The sequence below is a fragment of the Lagenorhynchus albirostris genome, chromosome 13 (assembly GCF_949774975.1).
Source record: "Lagenorhynchus albirostris chromosome 13, mLagAlb1.1, whole genome shotgun sequence".
NCBI lineage: Eukaryota > Metazoa > Chordata > Mammalia > Artiodactyla > Delphinidae > Lagenorhynchus > Lagenorhynchus albirostris.
Window position 1 is genome coordinate 73,961,346 of NC_083107.1, and position 21,133 is coordinate 73,982,478.

Sequence of the window (21,133 nt, forward strand, 5' to 3'; positions counted from 1 at the left end):
ACAGTGGTATTTAGCTATTATTTTTATACATGAGATTTTGTTAATGTTTAAAACATAAGCTGAAAATAATGGTAATTTTACCTTCCCAATATTTCTTACTTTTTTTTAAATCTTGTCAAATTTCATTGATATAGTACTTCTAGGACAGTATTAACAATACAATAACCAGAGTAATCCTATTAAGATGGAAGTCAAACATATCACCCCTGTTTTCAAAACCCTTCAAAGGCTTTTCAGTTACTCAGAGTGAAAACCAGAGGCCTATTGGACAGTCCATTGTCTGCTGCCCCTGTGATCACAGCTGCCGCAGCCTGAGCTGCTGTCCTCTCACATACTCGGCTCCAACTGTACTTCTTGCTTTTTACTCAAACACCAAATTAGGTTCTGTTTTATGGCCTTTGCACTTGCTCCTCCCTCTCCCAGAAAAACTCTTTTCCCAAATATCATCAGCCCACTCCGTAACTGCCTTTGCACAAATGTCACCTTTCACTGAAGGCTTCTGTAAACACCCTATTTAGAGCTACACCACCACTTCCAGCAATTCCTGGTCTTTTTTCATTATCTTATTTCTTTCCTACCCCACCATAGGACTTGAGATTTACTAGTATTATACATCTCTTAATTACTTATTATTATTTTATTTTTATAATTATTCATTCCTTAGATTGTCATATAATTATTTTTAAATTATTAATCATTTATTGTGACTTACTAACATACACATTTTATTCATTGTTATATCATTTACTCAATTCTTTATTTAGTATTTACTGTCACTTATGTTTTTATTACTTATATCTTTCTCATGCGAAACATGGTAAGAAGGAAGAAAAAATGGGGTAAGGAGATACAAAAACTAGAAAGCACAAAATAAGATTTTAGATTTAACTCCAAAATATTGGTATTTTTTAAGTGAAAATGTAGTAAACGTATTAGTCATGTTAGTTAAAAGACATAGACTGTCAGATTAGATAGAGATAATAATCCAACTGTCTTCTAAATATAAGGCTATAGAAAGGTAGTAGAAGGGTGGGAAGGATATATCTTGCAAATTCTAACCAAAAGAAAGCTGGTATAGCTATGTTAACATTAAACAAAATAAGCCCTAAGGGAAAAACATTACTAGAGATGAAGAGAGTTCCTTCATTATAAAAGGTTTACTCTATCAGGTACTAATAGTCAATAACAGAATAAAAGAGGTAATATCACTACTGGTGGTCCAGAGATTGAAGTATAATAGCAGGATATTATAAATAACTTCATGTCAATAAATTTAGAAGTTTAAATGAAATGGCTAAATCCCTAGAAAAAGATAACATCAAAACAGATTCTCAAGGAGAAATAGAAAGCCTGAATGGTCCTAAGCCTTTAAAGAAATTGAATCAATCAATAGTCAAATCTTTCTAAAAATAAAACTCTAGAGATTTCCCTTGGTGGTCCAGTGGTTAGGACTCGGTGCTGTCACTGCTGTGGCCTGGGTTCAATCCCTGGTCAGGGAACTAAGACCCCATAAGCTGTGTGGTGTGGCCAAATCAAAACAAAACAAATCAAAACAAAACAAAACAAACAAAGTTTAGGCTTCCCTGGTGAGTTCTATCAAATATTCAGGGAATAAATCATTCTATTATATTACAAAATCCTCTGAATAATGGGAAAGGAAACCATAGTCTCCAACTCTGTTTTCTCAAACTAACAAAACCTTATATGCAAACCTGGAATAAATAATATAAGAAAAGCAAATTATAGGCCAGGCTTACTTATCAACATGCAAAAGTCCTACACAAAGTATTAGGAAACCAAATATAGTAATATAGTAACATGAGAAGGATGTATCATGACCCAGGTGGGTCTATCCCCAAAATAGAAAGTTAGTTTCACATTAGAAAATCAATTCATAGTTTACCACGTTAATAAATGAAAGGAGAAAAATCATATGATCATTTCAATAGGGACAGAAAAGGTATTTTATAAAACTCAGTATCCATATATGGGTTTTATCCATTTAAAACTCATATCCGTATCCAATGCAGAGAGCCAAAAATACTCAAGGCATTTTAGAAGAACAAGAAAATGGGGTTTAAGTTACTCTACCAAATATCAAAATATAAAGCTTTAGTAAATAAGACGTGTGCTCGTGGCACAGAGTTAGAAGAGTAGGCCAGTAGGACAGATTATAGAACCCTGGAAAGGACCTGTTCACATATACACAGGATTTACAACAGAAATGTCACTGCAGAAGGGCAGTCTTTGCAGTTAATAGTGCTGGAACAGTTGAGTTTCCATGTGGAAAAAAATGAAATTAGACCCATATTTCACACCACACATAAAAATCAGTTTCAGGTAGATTATGAACCAAAAAGTGAAAGACTAAGCCGTCGAGCTTTTAGAGATATTATTGAAGAACGTTGGCTGCCAAGGAGCCTGTAGTGACTGTGAACTGCGGCCAACCTGGCTTTCTTACCGTATCGTGTTCCTATAGCTCCAGGTGGGAGCGACAAACGAGAGCCCAGCTGAGGCTGAGAACTCAGTTTCTTCATCATTGTCTTTGCTGCCACTGCAGCTGCTAACAAGAAACCTGCTCTTCAGCATCGAGGGAGAACTCTTCCTGTGGGGTGGGGAAGGGAGCTCCTTCTTAGCCCTTCAGCTGGGAGGCCTCAGCAGGGCAGTGAGAAACCTGCCTCTCTCAATACCAAAGATTGCTTTATACAAATCCACCCCTGTTTGAAATCTCTCAAGACTTAAGTCCAATAGAACATTGGTAGCACTTACAGGAGTTAAAGGACTCATGATATTAGAATTACGTCAAGAGATAGGGGAAGAAATCTGAATTTGAAGGTATAAAAGTCAGTGGTTAATTGTAGTACCACTCCAGTTGCTAAAAGATTTTTTATTGTTTCTACCCTTCAGAGTCTTAAAGCGTGCTGTTTGGTATCCAAGTGAAATGCCAGATCCCTGGATTAAACTGCTAACATTAGATGATATGATAAAATTTACTTTCTGTGTGAGCTCCAGACACCCACCAAAGGGATCATACTTTCGAAAACAGAAGAAGAAAGGCTAATAATTAATGCCATATTGTTTAAGAGTTCTTGCTGATCCACATCATTAGTACTTGGTATTGTTAGATTTCTTATTTTTTGCCAGTCTGAAGGGTATATTCCATATCTCTAAGAGAGACAGCAGCCCTATTTGACTTTGAGCCATTGGGAGCAGTCCTGAAGAATATCTTTGGACAGAAAAGGCAAAGGTGAAGCAGTAGCATACCCACTGTATATGGAATACGAGAATACAGAGACCTGTTCAAGAACCCTGGAGACATCAGGAAGTGATCAGGTTCTTTACTTATGCTTCCCAAGACTGAAGGTGACTACAGTTAGGATGCTCACGCTACATACTCTGCTTATCCTGTGTCCTCAACACCATAGGCATCACTGATGAATCAGGAATGCTGTGTCCCTGTGTTATGCTAGAAGGGGAAGAAGAAGGTGACCAAGTATCAAATGTCCCAGGATCCCGAAGCTGATTTCATTCCTCCTGTGTTTGTGTTCAAATGCATTGAGTTAGGGACTTCCCTGGTGGTGCAGTGGTTAAGAATCCACCTGCCAGTGCAGGGGACGTGGGTTCGATCCCTGGTCCAGGAAGATCCCATGTGCCACGGAGCAACTAAGCCCGTGCATCAAAACTACTGAGCCTGCGCTCTAGAGCCCATGAGCCACAAGTACTGAAGCCTGTGTGCTCTAGGGCCTGCCTGCCACAACTACTGAGCCCCCATGCTGCAACTAGTGAAGCCCACGTGCCTAGAGCCCGTGCTTCGCAACAAGAGAAGCCACCATGATGGGAAGCCCACGCACTACAACAAAGAGTAACCCGCTCTCACTGCAACTAGAGAAAGCCTGTGCGCAGCAACGAAGACCCAACGCAGCCAAAAATAAAATAAAAGTAAAAAAAAACCAAGACAAATGCATTGAGTTAGAGTTCACACTTAAATTGGCATCCAGGGAGAATGATTCCTTTAACTGACTTTTCTTGTCCAGTCAGACTTCCCAGAGATCCTGTAACCTTTGTGTGAATCTTTATATATAACCTTTGTATAAACCCATTGTAATGCAGGCAGCTGGCTCTGACTGGAAGATTCTGGATCATCCCTGACATTCTGGAGCCCACAGTGATCTGCATCACAAGTGCCCATGAATGCCCCATAAAGGCCCCAAAGGCCTTTATTAAGCACAGTCCATGCAGCATCTCCTCTGCTTTGTGCTTGAGAAGATGCCAAGGTGGCAGAAACTCCCACCTTCTGGGTGAAACTCAGCGTTCACTCAAAAAGCACATTATGAGCACTTTGCCGTGTGTTGTTACAGACCCAGCATTTTAAAATCATCTGAAAAGGCTGTGCCTCCCTGCTCCCAGAGAACACCAAGGCCACGGGGAACAGTACCCTACTTATGTGACAGAGGAGGAGATCTAGTAGAGATCCAATTACTGTGACCAAAAATAAACAACTAAAATATCTCAGATATTGTTGAGAGAAAAGGAAAGGTCTGCAGGAAATGGCTAAGCACTTAGCTGATAGATACGACCAAGGAAGAACAAGAAGATACCATGATTAGAAAGAAGAGTCCTCCACAGTTTTCACCCTCAAATCCCTGTTCTCTATTAGTGAGACAGACATGAAGGCACAATGACAGGTGTTACCTGATCAACTTTAACATTTGGTCAGTGCCATCAAATAGGTTACTATGAAAAAGGACTGTCAACAGTGGAAGGTAAAAAAGAGACTGAGTCCACAAAACCCCACCTTTACTGTCGGGGCCTACCAGGAAAAGTGCATCAAGTTCATCCAGGAGGAAGAATGTAAATACATAAGGGAAGTGGCAAATCACTGATGCCTGAAATCAAAGGAACAGGCTCACAGCTGAAGTTAAACACAGCCCAAGGCTTAAATCCACATTGTAGAACAGATAAGAGGTAGCATGAAAAAATATCTTCTAGAATTTCTTAAATCACAGACAAAGAACAATAACTGTAAGAGAAAAGACTTAAATTCAACTGCATCAAACTTAAGAACTTATCTCCATTAAGAAAAAAAAAAAAAGAGTAAGGGTTGAACAGGCAAGCCAAGAACTGCAACATGACAAAGGACTGGTATCTAAAATAAAAAGCAACTTCTACAAATCAATAAAAAATAAAACAGTCTAATAGAAAAATGTGAGACTTAAATAAGACATTTGCAAAGGATATATAGAAAATGTCCAAAAAGCATATAAAAGCCTTATCAGTCATCAGAGAAACACAAGTTAGAGCCACAATGAAATACCTCTAAACACCAGGTCAGTCAATTACAATTATAATTACAAAGTTTGCCAGTACCAAATGTGAGGAAATGTAACAATATGAACCCTCATGTATGTTTTATATGCTTTTCTGTATGTAAATTGGTATAAGTACTTTGAAAAACTATTGGGGAAATTGGGATTGACATATATACACTAATATGTATAAAATGGATAACTAATAAGAACCTGCTGTATAAAATAATAGATAAGATAAAATTCAAAAAAAAATTGGAACTACCTATTCAAGCTGCACGTGTGCAACCATATGACCCCATATTTGTACTTCGAGGTGATATATAGTCAACAGAAATACACGCACACATGCACAAGAGACATGTGTAAAAATATTATAACAGCATATTTGTAATAACAACACAAATATCTGTCAGTAAAGTAAATTGTGTTATGTTCTTACAGTGGAAAACTGTATAGCAAAGATAGTGAGCTATTGCTACATGTATCAGCATGGTTGGATGTTATAAACAATGTTGAGTGAAGCAAGTAAAATACAAAAACATACTGCATGATTACGTTTATATAAAGTTCATTAACAGACAAAAATTAACTATGATATTAAGGGATAGGTATTAGTCTGCTCGAACTGCCACAACAAAATGCCATAGACTGGGTGGCTTAAACAACTGACATGTATTTTCTCACAGTTCTGGAGATTGGAAGTCCAAGATCAGCATGCCAGCATGGTCAGTTTCCAGTGAAACTTCTTCCTGGCTTGTAGATGGCCACCTTCTGTCTGTGTGTTCGCCAGACCTCTTCTCTGTGTGTTCTTGGGATGAGAGTAAGCTCTCAGGTGTCTGTCCTTATAAGGATACTAATCCTATCCATTAGGGCCCCACTCTTATGACCTTATATAACCGGAATTACCTCTCTCTACATGCAGTCACCTTGGGAGTTAGGACTTCGTCATATCAATTTGGGGGTGACACAGTTCAGTCTATAGTAGCATGATAAGCATTAATATAAAGCAAAATAAGGAAGTGATTATAGTATTAAGGAATGATAAGTATTGATATAAAGTAAAGTAAGAAAATCAGTATAGAGATTACCTAAGATGTGAGCAGAGGAAGGGGTTGTGATGGGAAGATGCCATGCTGGCAATGTCTTCTTTCTTGACCCACACAGCTGTTCATTTTATAAATTATTTGTTAAATTGAACATTTATGTTTCATATGCTTTTCTGTATGTTATACTTAACAATTTAAAACAATTTAAAAAGTAAAAAAAGTTTTTTAAAGTTTTTTTTAAAGTAAAAAAAAAAGGTTTTTTTTAAAGTCCATTCTCATTTCCTGTTCTACAATCTGTTAACATTGATGAGCTGTTCCATTTATGTTATCCTATTATTAATATGGATTATACTTAACTATTTTGACTTTTCTGATCCCCATATAAATTATTTTTATATATTAATTTTTTAATATTAATATGGTAAATAGTGGTAAATTTTAAATGTTTTAGCGATGCTCTTTTCATCTGGTGTATTATTAAAATATATTTCATGATATTCTGATGAGTTGAAATGATATTTTTGTCCTTAAACATTTTCCCACATAGGTAGAAATTCCCAGCTTCCTTTGTCCCTGGCCTACACTTTATTGAGGTTGAATCAGTTGCTAAAAATATATTTGGTCCTATGAAAGATTATCTTTGGCTGGTAAGATTAAGGAATAGAGGAGCTTTTCAAAAGTGAACTATCTCCAAATATAATCAATAAAAGAAATTCTGACTAGAAATGGAGTCTTTTATGTAGCTTTATTCTCTTTTGACATCATTAGTCAGTCAAGTTGGTATAACTACTGAAATGGTACATTCATTTCTACTTTCAGCAATCCTTCAAAGGGATTGTGAGTTGCCGTCACAATCAATAACTTATCTAGGAATCTGATTTCCTCCTCACCCTGAAAATTAACCCCAGCAACTTAAGGGGCATCCTTATATCCTACCCAGGTTGGTTGAGGGCTGAGAAGGCAGTGGGTGGTACTTCTTCTCAGTCTGAATAGATTGTTAGCCATATTATAAAACCCAGTCCTTTGTAGATACTATATAGAAGAAACAATACAGCAATGACTTATCCCTTAAGAAAACGTCTCATCAAAGTGTGTTTTTTTTTTTTTATTATTGTAGGTAATTCGCTCTTTTCTGCTCTTTCCAACAATTGAGCGAATGTCTGAGTCACCCAGAGGCAAGCTCGCCACTCCACTTTTGTGCTGGTTTCGATATGCTTTCTATGTTCCTGGCTACTTACTACTTAAACCGTGGCCTGAGAAAATCAAATCCTTGGTGATCAGAATGCTCCTTCGAAGGATGAACCTACAGAGCGAATTTTCGTTTCTGAATATGTTGGAACCGTTCTGCCTCAGTAAGCACATTTTAAAATGTATATGTTTATTCTTGTATCAGAAAGTGTTAAGAGAATAAGCTCAGACAGTGGATGAGTATCAAGCAAGGAATTATTTGTTGTATTTTTCTCCCAAAAGTTTAAAACTAGAAATAAAAAGAAAATAGTGGGGGGTATTCTAAATGACAGAAAAGCCTCATCAAGCTTTAATTTTAAACCTTATCCTTCTGATTCTCCACTCTAGCTACAGGATGATGAGAAAGAATTCTTCTGTATCGAGTATATATGGAGTCCTTACAGGAATCCAGGGTGTGCCCTGTTAAGCTCAGTGTGTGAACTTCGCAAAAATCAGCCCAAGGAAATCAGGCCTAATATTCCCATAGAGTGAACAGGCTATGATTTTACTTTGCTCTTTAAAAGTTTTTGGAGAAGTTTGAGTTATAAAACTAGTAATAAATAATAGTCATGGTAATGTAACACTGGATGCGTTACTGATTATGGTGTCTGAATGTGCCAGGGAATGTTTTTGCTACTTTACTTCTTGGCTTCAAATGCTGTTTTTAAATGTAATTTATCTGTTTAGTTAATACTAATTTATATATTTACAAATGATTTTAATAATAAAATATGCTACTTTCTTAATCCATAAAATGGGATAATAATATCCCATACCTCAAAAGATTATTATAGGATTAAATGTGATAATATATGCAAAGTGTCTATCTAGTATTTTATTTATAATAAGCCTCCAATGAATGATATAACAACAGTTGCAGCAGCAGCAGCTAATAGCTGCTCTTCTAAGCTTTAACCTGTAGTCCTCAGAAGAACTAATAAGGTTTAGGTATTATTATTGTCCCCATTTTACAGATAAAGATACTGAGGTTCAGAGAAGTTACGTGATTTGCCCGAAGTCACACAACTAGTGGGTAGTGTTCAAACTCCAGCAATATGCCACTGTGTTAAACTTCCTTTTACCATAGCTGCTGCTATTATTGTCTCTCTGCTCCTTTCAGTCATAAAAGCAGGACTCCTGAGTAAAGTTTCCCATGCTCACCTACATCGAGTGCCATGAGATCATGTGCACAGTGAATCCAGAAACAAGTCACAGCCCTGCCTTTAGAATTGCACAGCTACAGATTGTATGGGAGGTGTTTTTCTACATATGTAGCAAGAAGCAGTCATCACAAATACAAAGTTCAATATATTTTCTATATTTGTGGATTTTTATGCTCTCCCCAACTCTCATTCTTTGTTATAGGCTTAGCACAGTAGCAGCAGAAGATGAGATAGGGAGTAGGGAAGCAAGGCTCAGGACAGTCATAAAAATCACGAAACATTGAAGTTGGAGATGTCCCTTGAAGACCTTCTGGTCCAGCCCCTTATTTTTCCCTCATAGAAGAGAAAGAAATGGCCTAGTAAGTGAAAATGGCACTGACTACAAGTCAGAAACCCTCAACTCTCATTTTGGTTTTGCCTCAGACTCCCTCTGCGGCCTCAATTTAGTCCCTTCCCCTCTCTGGTTCTCAGTCATTGATCAAATCAAGAGTTAGACTGGACACATTTGGAAATTGAGATCAAATGGAAATCACTTGAAATTCTGGCAAACATATATAAAACTACTCCACGTATATTTCAATAAGTCATTACAGTTTACAAGGTTTTTTTTTTCCCCTTCTTTAATCTTTTTCTTTTTACCCTTAGAAAGGATTTTAAAAAAGCATTCTCTAGTTAAGGAATCCATTTTCCTCCAAGGACTTCTGCTTCCAGGAAGATGAAATAGATGTATTCGTCTCCCTGTTTCTCCTACTAAGTGCTAAAAATCCTGCATATTATATGTAAAACAAATATAAGACTCTGAAAGGTGGAGAAGAAAAAGCAGACTATGTAGGGACTTTGGGACCCACAGAGCAACACAGTGGTAAGTTCCCTGGGTTTTCTTTTTACCACATGTATCCTAGACTTGGAGCCAGTGACCCAGAAATACCAATGGGTGTGGATTTTTAAAAAGCCCTGAAAAAAGCCTGCTCTCTGTAGCCAGAGGACCAGGAAAATGACAGCCTTTCTAAAAGAAACTTTTGGATAATGACTGCCCTAATCTAGCCATGCACCATAGTAAAAACCTTGGCCTTATCCCTACCCAAATCAGCAAAGGCCAAGTGGGAGGCCTGGACTTTACCCCACACCCAACAGTAATGAGGCACACCTCTCCTTCCTCACTAGCGTGGTGTCCAGAAGAGGCTGGTTGGAGAAGCAGGACTTTCACCATTGCCCAGCAGTAATGAGGCCACTACCACCACCACTCCTAGGAGATCAGTGGGGATCATATGGGAAAAGCAGTAAGGCAATTCTGCCTCTCCTGGCTGGGATGGTAATAATGGAAGCCTAGTGGGGAGTCAGAATTCCTACCCATGCCCAGCAATAATGAGGAGCCCCTCCACCCCTTGGTTGTCAATAGAAACCAAATGGAGAACCTGGATTTCTGCCTCACCTGGCAGTAGTGAGGTGGCACTTCTCCTTCCCCACTTCCCTTGCTGAAGAAGTGTCAGGGAAAAAAACCAAAAAAACCCCACCTAAAATAGAAAGTTTAAATAAGATCAGGAGTATCATAATATCCCATTGTCCTTGTTTTAGTTAAAAATCACTTGTCATACCAAAAACCCAGAAAATCTCAATTTGAATGGAAGAAGATAATAAATGCCAATACCAAATGACAGAGATATTAGAATTTTCTGACAAAGATTTTAAAGCAGTCATTATAAAATACTTCAATGAGCAATTAATAAACATGTTGGAAAAAATGAAAAAAAAAAGTCTCAGGAAAGAGAAGATTTAAAGAAAAACTGAATGGAAAATTTAGAACTGAAAAATATAATAGCCAAATTAAAAACTCAGTGTTTGAGCTCAACAATAAAATGGAGCAGACAGAGGAAAGAACCAGGGAACATAAAGATATAACAATAAAAATAGGAACTTCCCGAATTTGGTAAAAGACATAAACCTACAAAATTCAAGAAGCTAGATGAACTCCAAATAAGTAAACCCAAAGAAATCCACACCAAGACACATAAACATTTGAAAACGAAAATAAGGAAAATATCTTGAAAGCAGCCAGAGAGAAATGATACATATTTATAGAGGAAAATCTATTTGAGTGACAACTACTTTCTCTTCAGAATCTATAGAGGCCAAAAGAAATGGCATATATTTCAAGTGTAAATAGAACAGAACCATCAATACAGAATTCTATATCCAGCAAAAATGTGCTTCAGGAAGGAAGAGAAAATTAAGACACTCTCCAATGAAGGGAAACTAAAGGAATTTGTAACTATCAGACCTATCCTAAAAGAATACCTATAGGAAGTTCTCTAAACTGAAAATAAATGATCAAAGAAGGAATCTTGAAACGTTTAGAAAGGAAAGAACAGAAAGAAAAAATGTGGGTAATTACATTTTTCCTTCTCCTCTTGAGATTTCTAAATTATGTTTAACAGTTGAAGCAAAAATTATAACATTGATATGATCTAAGTGTATACAGAAGTATTTAAGGCAATTATATTATAAATAGGGGAGGGTAAAATAACATAAAGAGAAGTAATATACTTCTGTACTTCACTTGAACTGGTAAAATGTCAACACCAGTAAACTGTATTAAGTTACATATCTAATGTAATACCTAGAATGACCACTTTAAAATCTATAAAAATAGACATACTCCAAAACACTATAGGTAAATCAAAATAGAATTCTAAAACATTTATTAAAAAATATAGGAAGGCCAGAGAAAGAACACAGAGAAATAGAAAACAGACAACCATCAGAAAACAGATAATAAAATGGCATACAGGCTCTAACATACCAATAATTACATTAAATGTAAATGGTCAAAATATACCAATTAAAAGATAAAGATTGACAAAGTGGATTAAAAAACAGAACCTAAGTATATACTGTCTTTAGAAAACTTGGTTAAAATATAATCGTATAGGTAGACTGAAAGTAAAAGAATGGGAAAAGATACATCATGCAAACATTAATCAAAAGGAACTAGTAATGACTATATTAATATCAGATAAAGTGAACTTCATAGCAAAGAAAATTACCAAGAACATAGAGTGACAATACATAATAATAACAATGAAAGGTTCAATTTACCAAGGAGTCATAGCAATTCTAAATGTGTATGCATGAAACAAGTGAGCGGCAAAATATATGAAGCAAAAACTGATAGAACTGAAAGGAGTAATGGACAAATGCACAATTATAGGTGGACACTTAAACACCCCTTTCTCAACAATCAGTCAAATAATAGAACAGAAAAAATTAGCAAGGATATACATAAATTAGCAACAGTATCAACCAACAGGATTTAATAGACATTTATAGAACACTCCACCCAAAACATCTGGGTTTCTGATAGGCATTAGATAGGGAAATATTTTCTAAACCCAAATCAGCACATGGGATATAAGAAAGTTTTATTTGTTTTTCTATATATATTTAGTGACTATGTAACACATCACATATGACATATGACGTGTTTAATGTTTTTTCATTAAAATGGGTACTTATATAAAGATATTTTTTCAATTTTTCTACAACAGAATTGTAAACACCCTCTTGAAGAAGTAGGCTCCATAGGCTGCACTTGAGAGAAGGGAATCTTCCTTTCAGCTGCAGTGATTGACCTCTTACTGAGTCTTCCTGGAGCTGCAAGTGCAGGCATCAAGGAGCAAGACAGTTTGGGCATAGGACACAGTCCCCTCCCTGACTCAAGGCAACCAGAGCCTTCCAGCTGCATTGTTGCTTGGGGAACCCTGGGATTTCTTTCTCATAGTAGAGTTATACTGTGTGCAAAATAGACTTTTAGACCAGACTAAACACTCAGCCACATTGCTTTATCTCTGTTCCAAACAACCAACTTGCAAACAAACTTTTGGAGCACAGCCCTTATGTTTCTGACATCCTTTCCTTCTCTGATTTTCTCTTCTCTTCCTTCTGGATCTGCCTTTCTGATATCCAAGTAACTAGTACTTCAGTAGTCTCTTTTGTTTCCCCATTACCCACCCTGTCTGTATAACCTTGGGTAAAGAGAAAGGAGGCAAGAATTACCTGTCTTCTTGCTGCTTTGTGTTCTTGGTTTATTCTCTGCATGGGAACTTAGTTCAGTCTCCTAGTAGTGACCATAGGCTAACCCTTAAGCAAGCATTGCAATCATCCTAGCCGGCCTCTTTATACCTCTCCCCTTTGGGTCCCGTGTCGTCCCTGCCTCCTCTTGCAACAGCTACCACAGAACCTGCCTTTACCCAGGCTTGCCCTGGCCATGCCTCTAGTGATTCCTGTTCCCTTGCTTGTGACAAATGCAAGAAGGCTCCTGCGGAGAGGGACTGATACTCATCAGATAAGACCCTGGCCCTTGCGGATGATTAGTGCGCTCCTCCCGAGCTTATATCCCATGAATGGTGAAGGGTAATTGATACTCAAACCAGTCACTTGAGTTGGTGACATGATTTTCATGTTACACAAAGAGAGGGGTCATTAGGGGAAAGGAATACCAGGTCTGAGATCATTTTCAGTGGTCAAATCTATGCCGTCCGGACCTTCCTCCTCCAGACCTGCTTCTCTGTGGCTTGACTGTCATCCAGACAATGACCTTTAGCGTACCAGTTTGACTTTTAGGAGGACTTGGGGTGTTTTCACATTATGTAATGTCTGTGCTTCAGCAGAAATCTTATGGAAACAAATGGAGGAAGTTTGCCAGTCCAAGTAGTGGATAATAAATCCTGACCTATCTGGATAGAAACTGATTTTCTGTATCCTTTAGTTTATACACATATTTTTTTATTGTAGTAAGGTCTGAAAAATTCAAGAAACCAAATTATTCAAGTATTTCAAATGCTGTTGTCCTTTTGGCAGAAATGGTGCTTCTTATAGGCTGAGATGCTATGTGTTAGCCTTCTTCAGCAGACTGAGTGAAACATCCTTTCCTATCCAGCATTCAGGATAGAGGAGCCCTAATTCAATTAGGATACTTTATAAACTTTACCACAGTGTTCATTAGATCAATTGATATAACTAGATTGTTTTGAATGTTATTTTTAAAGAAAATATATGGTTTTTTTCTTTAATTTTAAATCTGGAATATTTGCTACTACACATTTTCTTTAGAATAGATGTTCTTCTGTTTCATGAGAAATAAATTTTTGAGGGAGACAGCTGAATTAGATTTTCTGATCAAAGCTAAAAGCAAATATATTTTAGCTTAGCAGTATCACAGGTCAAGATAATTAATGTTAAAAAATATTCTAGGGTCTTTTTGTTAGGCCAAATTGATGTTTTAATTCCTTTCAGTTACCTAACTAGAAAAACATAGTGCAGACAAAGGGCATTCCTGGTAGATTACGTTACTTCTGTTGCATACATTCTTGTAAAAGACACTTTCATAATCTTTCCTTTCCTTAATCAAATATGGAAATAACTTTTAAAAACATATACAGTGATATGAAATGAACAGAACTATTCAATGAACTGACACATAAACTTCACTAAAAAATCATAAATTTCTTCTCAGCATATTTTTGACTTAATCCCAGAATAATATTTTGAATAAGACAAAACCAGACTGCCATGTTACCTATTCTCTCATTTATGTGTGTAGCTTAGGAAAATCCATTTATAAAAGCCAACTTCAGCTTTAGTTATTCATGGAAGTTTAGCCTAAAATTCAGCAATGAAGGAAAAGATTTTGTGTGTGTGTGGTCAGTATCAGGATTTAGGGCAAAAGGTGATTAGATACAGTACTAGAATATCATCTCTGGTTTAGAAGTAAATGACTCAGTGAAGGTTTTATTATTTTTTTCTATAAAAATTTATATATATCTTTAAATTATCTGCCACTCTAAAAGTTGTATTATTTTTTAAAAAATCATACACCTTGAGTTGTGTGTTTCACTTTGGTGAACTCAATATCACATAGATAAGACTACCTGTTTGCAGACTAAATCAATGGTTATAATAACGAAGGTCTTGGCTTATGGAGGAACATGTGAATAGTAAACATTACTCCAAATTACGCAGAAATTTTAGAATGGGAGAATTACTTTTTTAGATCTGGTTTTTACATTGTTAAAAGCCACAATTGGCACAAATAGAAACTGTAGAAAACGATCGGGGAAAAAAATAAAGACCTACCAAAGAACTGGCCCTTGTAAGACTTCATCTGGGTTTCTGAGCATGTGTAATCCTGCTTAACTTCTGACAAACTCTCCTGGTTTATGCTTCTTGATTGCCTAGCCTGAACTTTGCCTGAGCAGCTCTGGACAGAACTCTGCTGGAGCGTGGGATACTCACATCTCCAGGACTATCCAGTTTCACAGTCTGTCCTCGGCCCCAAGAATTTTGCTACCATGCAGCCCTGCTTGGCTCGCACCTAACTCCTCTACATTTGGTAACATCTTGCCAGCCTCAGGACCAGTTAGAAGATGTGCTAGGAGGGGCTATCCTTGGAACGGCTTTTTTGCAGTCAGCTCCTACCTCTTCCCTCCTATAGGGAGGATCTAGTATGTATAGATAAAGATTGATGCCACCCTCCTCCCCTACTCAAGTACCAGAATCTGATAGGAAGTTGACAACAACATCAACCCCTGTTAACCAAAAACACCCAGAAAATCGAGAGACCCCATTTTTATTTGCTTTTATTAGCTAAGACTGAATTTGGCTACAGATAACAGAAAACTAAATTACAGTGGCCTAAACAGATAGGGATCTATTGATATTTTTCTCATGCACCAAGAAATATAAAGGGGAGAGTCCAGAGATGAATAGTATCTCAACAGTGCCATCAACGATGTGCGTTCTTTCTGGATTTCCACTCTGTCCTCAGCACATTTATCCTCATGCTTGTCATCTCATGATCACATGATGACTTCTACTCTAGGCCTCATGCCTGACATTCAGATGGAATTAAGGAAAATGGGGCAAAAGCAGAGGCTTATTCCTGATGAGGCTTTGGCTTATGTAGGAAGAGAAGTCCTCCCCCAGGAATCTTGCCTCTACATTGCCTCTAGTAGCCAACACTAGGCCATATCCCTAGCTATGAGGGATGTGGAAAAGCCATATGTTTTGACTTTCCCATGTCTCTAGTCAAGGAAATGAGGGGGTTTTTATTGGCTTTTGGGTAGGTGCTAGTATTTACTACATCCCTACTTCAAGATGGTCTTAGACCTACCTACCTACCCATCTTCCATGGACCTGCCAAACAGCTAGTAACTCCATCCATACTAGTTAACTAGTAACCTAGACAGTTAACTCCATCCTCTTCACCATAACTAAAGTCCACCACATCCATGCCCCCTCCAGAATGTCTTTGGGCTTCTCAAGCCCTGACAAGACCACCTCAGACTGGGGTCTGCAGTTTATTTATGGGAGACCCTCTTGGAAGCACGTCTAGATGCACCTATCCACAGGAGAGCTTGTCTTGGTTCCCGTGATTATTAGTAGTACCCTTATTATTTTAAAGAGAATTTAAATGAAAACTTTTTGCTGTTTACCTCTATTTGTGTGCTTACTAGTGGCTTCTGTCCTCAGCCACCCTCCCATCATGGAGGTAAATATACCAAACCCTTTTTCTAATCCAGCAAATCTTGTAAGGAGCATTTTTTTAAGAGACTGGTTTTTTTCTTCTAAACCTTATGGCATACTTTGGACATACAGAACCTAACAGCCATTTTAAAGAATATTAAAGTGACTAGAAATAATATCTTGGTCAGAACAGCCCAGGAGTAACAATCACATTTTACACTGCAGTGTACACACCCATGTATGGGAGATTTCCTACCTCCAAATTTCACCTGCCCTAATTAACCTGTGCCCAGTTCAAGTAATTCCCTTTGCTTCAGCACCATCAATCCTCCCTCCCCAATATAAAGGCAAAACTGAACAAACTGGGGCATTCTACTGTGAAACTGTGCTAATGGCATTGGATCACATGCCACCAAAACAGCAGGACAACTTGGCTTCCAACCCCCAAGTTCTACTTCAGAAAACTGTTCTTACATCTCCCCCAAACCTCCTATTGTATCATTCATTGTGGTTTTTCTTCCCTCTGCATTTTCCCTCACTGCTATGGCCAGTGCTTTATGTGGCCTAGTCTGGGGCCAGTCTCAACAGAAGCTCTTAGATTGCCACTCTTGCCTGCAATGATTTGTCCCAGTTTTATACCAGTATCTGCCAGCTTGGCTTACCATGTCAGTGTTCTGGCCTCTCTTGTGATGTCAGCTCTTGCACCACTTCAAGGAAGGCAGCAGGTATTTCCTCCTAACCTGTTTCCCTCCTACCCCCGCAAAAAAGGAAAACACTGGCCGAGTCCCTTCCCATTTATTTTATTTAACAGCCCTTAACTCACAGCTGCCATGAACCAAGCACTTGCGTAATCACTGGAGAGAATAATAAATGAAATATAGCTGCTGCTATATTATATATATATATATATATATATATATATATATAGCACACGGTAGGGGAGATAAATGTGAAGAATTTTAACATATCACACTTATGACTGTTATAAATACAGATACAGGTCAGGAATGGTACCAAGAAAAGGAGAAATTAGTTCTATCTAGATAAGTAAGGGAGAAGACAAATGAATTTGGACTTGAAGATGAGTTGGGAATTTTCCAGACAGACAAAATGGCATCAAGATAGGTGATTGAGTTAAACAGAAGGCAGCCTTCTATTGTAGATTATGTGTACTTGGAGAATTTAGTGGTACCATTTAGCCTGGCAGATGAATGTCCTATTGGTCTTCCAACTTTAGCCCTCACTCATTTCGTTCCTCAGCCACTCCACTGGGAGTTGATGTCCTGTAGTGATCTTTAAACGCTAAGCAGATTTCAGAAGATGATGGTAGCAAATAAAATAGAACATTAGACTCAGTGAGGTTTTTATTACACCTGTATTTAGATTTTTAAGGAAATAAAAGTAAATAAGTACCATTCTTCTAAACCATTCTCTTCCCTTCGTGTTTTGTTTCCATTACTCCTGCTACTAGATATTTCCTTCACTGTGGTGCTTGAAACTGAATTCTGCTGGGTTTCCAGGAATGCTGTTGATAGTCATTGCCAGGAGAAATGTGTTTTCCCCTTAGGAAATTACACTTCTATTTAGTATTATTGTTTTTGGCCACTGTGCTGTGTTATGAGCTTTTTTTTTTTTTTTTTTTTTTTTTGCGGTACGCGGGCCTCTCACTGTTGTGGCCTCTCCTGTTGCGGAGCACAGGCTCCGGACACACAGGCTCAGCGGCCATGGCTCACGGGCCCAGCCGCTCCGCGGCATGTGGGATCTTCCTGGACCGGGGCACAAACCCGCGTCCCCTGCATCGGCAGGCGGACTCTCAACCACTGTGCCACCAGGGAAGCCCTATGAGCATTTTTGAGGAAAGAAAAAGATAATTGCTTCGTTGGAGCAATTACTGGAAATGAAACTGGTATTCTACTTTCTAAAAACAACAAAAAAGTACACTTAGATGGGAAACTACCAGGAAAAACAAGAATAAGAATAAAGGTGAGGTGAGGTACATTCCCTGATGAAAAATTTACTTTTAGAAATGTAAGATTCCTTACAAGTTTTTTGAATGTTTATATTTTTTCCAATTCAAGAATAACACTACAGAAAAGTGCTTAAGATGTAAATGTTTACCTCCATGAATTATCAGAAAGCAAGCTCCCATATAACTCCCTCCCAGCTCAAGGATCACCATTGCCTGGATCTCAGAAGCCTCTTTTATACCCCTGCATATCCCACAATCCACTTCTGAGCTCATTCAGGTTGGCAGAATCCAGTTTGTGTGGCTTTTTGACTGCAGTCCCCATTTTCCTGCTGGCTGTCAGCCAGGGGTCCCTCTCAGCTCCTGGAGGTCACTTTCAGGTCCTTTTCACATGAGCTCCATTTTCAAACCAACAGTGGTGCATTTAATCCTTCTAGTGCTTTGAATCTGTGACTTCTTCTGCCACTAGCCAGAGAGAACTCAAATTTTGAAGGACTCGTGTGATCAGGGTAGGTCCACTGGGATAATCTCCCTTAAAGTCGTGTCAACTTTATAACATAACCTAGTCATGGGAGTAATATGTCATCATACTCACAGGTTTCACCCACACTCAGAAGGGAGGGATTGTAAAGGGCAAGGAGTATTTGTGTCATCTGGGAATTCTGCCTACCACAGACCACCTGTTTTCTGCTGCTCTGAAATGCTACCTTTGTCAAAAATTAAATATCTATATATGTGTAGTCATTTGTGGAAGAATTTATTTAAAATCAATATTATTTCTTCCTTAAATGTTTGGTAGAGTGGACCAATGAATTCATCTTGCCCTCGAGTTTTCTTTGTGCAGAGGCTTTAAATTACAAATTTAATTTCTTTAATAGATATAAGACGATTGAGGTTATCTATTTATTGTTAAGTAAGCTTCAAATTTGTGTCTTTGAGCAGACTGGCTGTTTCATCTAAGTTATTGAATTTCATGACATAAAGTTGTCCACAAAATTACTTGATTATCCTTTTGATGTCTGTATTATCTGAAGGGTTGTCATTTCTCTTTCCTGATACTGGTAATGTTTTATGTCTTCTCACATTTTTTTCCTGATCAGTCTGCCTAAAGATTTGTCAGTTATTGAACTTAATTTTAGTTTCATTTAGTTTCTCAATTGTTTTTCTGGTCTCTATTTCATTAATTCCTGCTGTGAACTTTATTATTTACTTTATTCTGCCTACTGACTGGAGTCAGACCAAATATCTTTTATATCAGTATACGTGAGTATGTTAAGTCCCTTTATTTAAGAGAGAGAGACTTTAAATTTTATTTTTAAAGAAATCTACTTATGATTTCAAGAGACATAACTTATGACAAAAGATTAAAAATAAAAGACAAATAGGCAGACGATGCCAAAAAGAAAGCAAAGTAACAATAATAACACCAATCAAAGTAGAATTCAAGGCACAAAGAATCAAATGAAAATTTGTGTAACAGTACCAGAAAATCACATAAATTCATGTTATCTCTGGCGTTCTTCCTTTTTCTCAGTTATTTGACATCTCGAAAATGAGGGTCACTCTGCTCATTCCACAGTCAGTATAATAGAACTAACCCTCATAAGCAACTCCTAAAGATCACTTAAACCTGTTTTAAAATAAACATTCTTTTTAGTTGTGTCCTTTTTAAAAAATTATCGAGATGGTTTCATGTTCATAACTATGTGTGGTTTCCCTGGTATACATGATTTATCTGTCAAAATTTGTGATTCTAATCCTTAAATCATAAAAATGCCTTGATCAGGTATGATTACACACATCTGCTGTGGTATCTGACATTAGGCCATCATACTGCTAACGCTACTATTGAGAAAGCCAGGTGAGGGTGAGAGAGGTTCTTCCACAGGGCATGCTCTTGTTTCCAGAGACAGTGCATGTTGCTGACTCACATGCCTCTCTTGGCCTCACTAATATCTCACATCACATAGCATTTGGCAAAAGAAAAGAGTAAAACAGGAATATACTACAATTAATTTGACATTTGTGTTTGTTCTATATATTCTAACTGTTTGCCTTTTTTTTTTTTTTCAATGTAGTTAATGCTGCCTACCTTGGGAGCCAAGAAATGATGGAGGTGGTGAAGAGAGACAATGAAACCATAAAGGAACATTTATCTAAGGTAATCACTTTAGTGCTACAAGGAGGTAAGTAGACGGGCAGCAATACTTACTGAAGATGAAAGGCTAGAGTTGGTTAGAATCTGTAAGACCTCAAGGGTTTGTAAATTTCAGATCAAGTTCTACTTCTAGTTAACATTAAGGCAGTCCTTGAAAGTTGCATAGAAAGTAAGTAAAGCTGACTACATAGTTACTTAAATATGTTTTGCCACCTGTTTTTGTTGGGTTTATTTTTAGGATCGATCCTTCTCTCTAGAGCTTTGTACTGAAAAGACTCTCAATAATATTTATGGAAGAAATGAGTTATATTAAAATATAAGTGAAACATTGGAAAAGAACTAACATGCCTATGATCTGATGATCCAGTGAGCCCGTCTCTCTTATTCTCCAATGCATTAGAGTAGGAATGCCCAGCTGACACCAAGGCGAGTTTTCTATACAAGCAGGTGCAGAAAGGCAACAATTGAAATATTTAGCATTTTTGAGTTGCTGCTGTAAGTGCTAGAATCTTAACACAGGCGTATTTGGAAGCAGTTTCTGAAACTGTGAGGGGCCATGGTTTAGAATATGTCTAAGCACCCTAGAATTAAGGTGGCCCTGGTACTCCCATGGCATCATCTGTCTGTCTGTCCATACAGCTGTCTGTCTGTACAGCTGAACAGGATAGAGCTGTACCATCTAACACGGTAACCACTAGCCACATGTGGTTATTTGTGGCTACTCTGAATTGAGATGTGCCATG

General features: G+C 37.6%; 1 protein-coding gene and 1 pseudogene across 4 annotated transcripts in view; both read left to right on the top strand.

Annotated features, from left to right (window-relative positions):
- LDAH (lipid droplet associated hydrolase) overlaps positions 1–21,133 on the top strand; it is a 96,156-nt gene that overhangs the window by 57,561 nt on the left and 17,462 nt on the right. For 3 of the 4 annotated variants that reach the window (XM_060169673.1, XM_060169672.1, XM_060169674.1), the window contains 2 exons: positions 7,473–7,707; positions 20,311–20,393. In XM_060169673.1, coding sequence (XP_060025656.1) covers positions 7,473–7,707; positions 20,311–20,393 — 318 coding nt within the window. Of the gene's footprint in view, positions 1–7,472; positions 7,708–9,441; positions 9,515–20,310; positions 20,394–21,133 lie in introns of those variants that run through there. The other variant, XM_060169675.1, reaches the window with a different exon arrangement.
- Positions 1,835–4,883, top strand: LOC132531884 (nuclear pore complex protein Nup88-like; annotated as a pseudogene).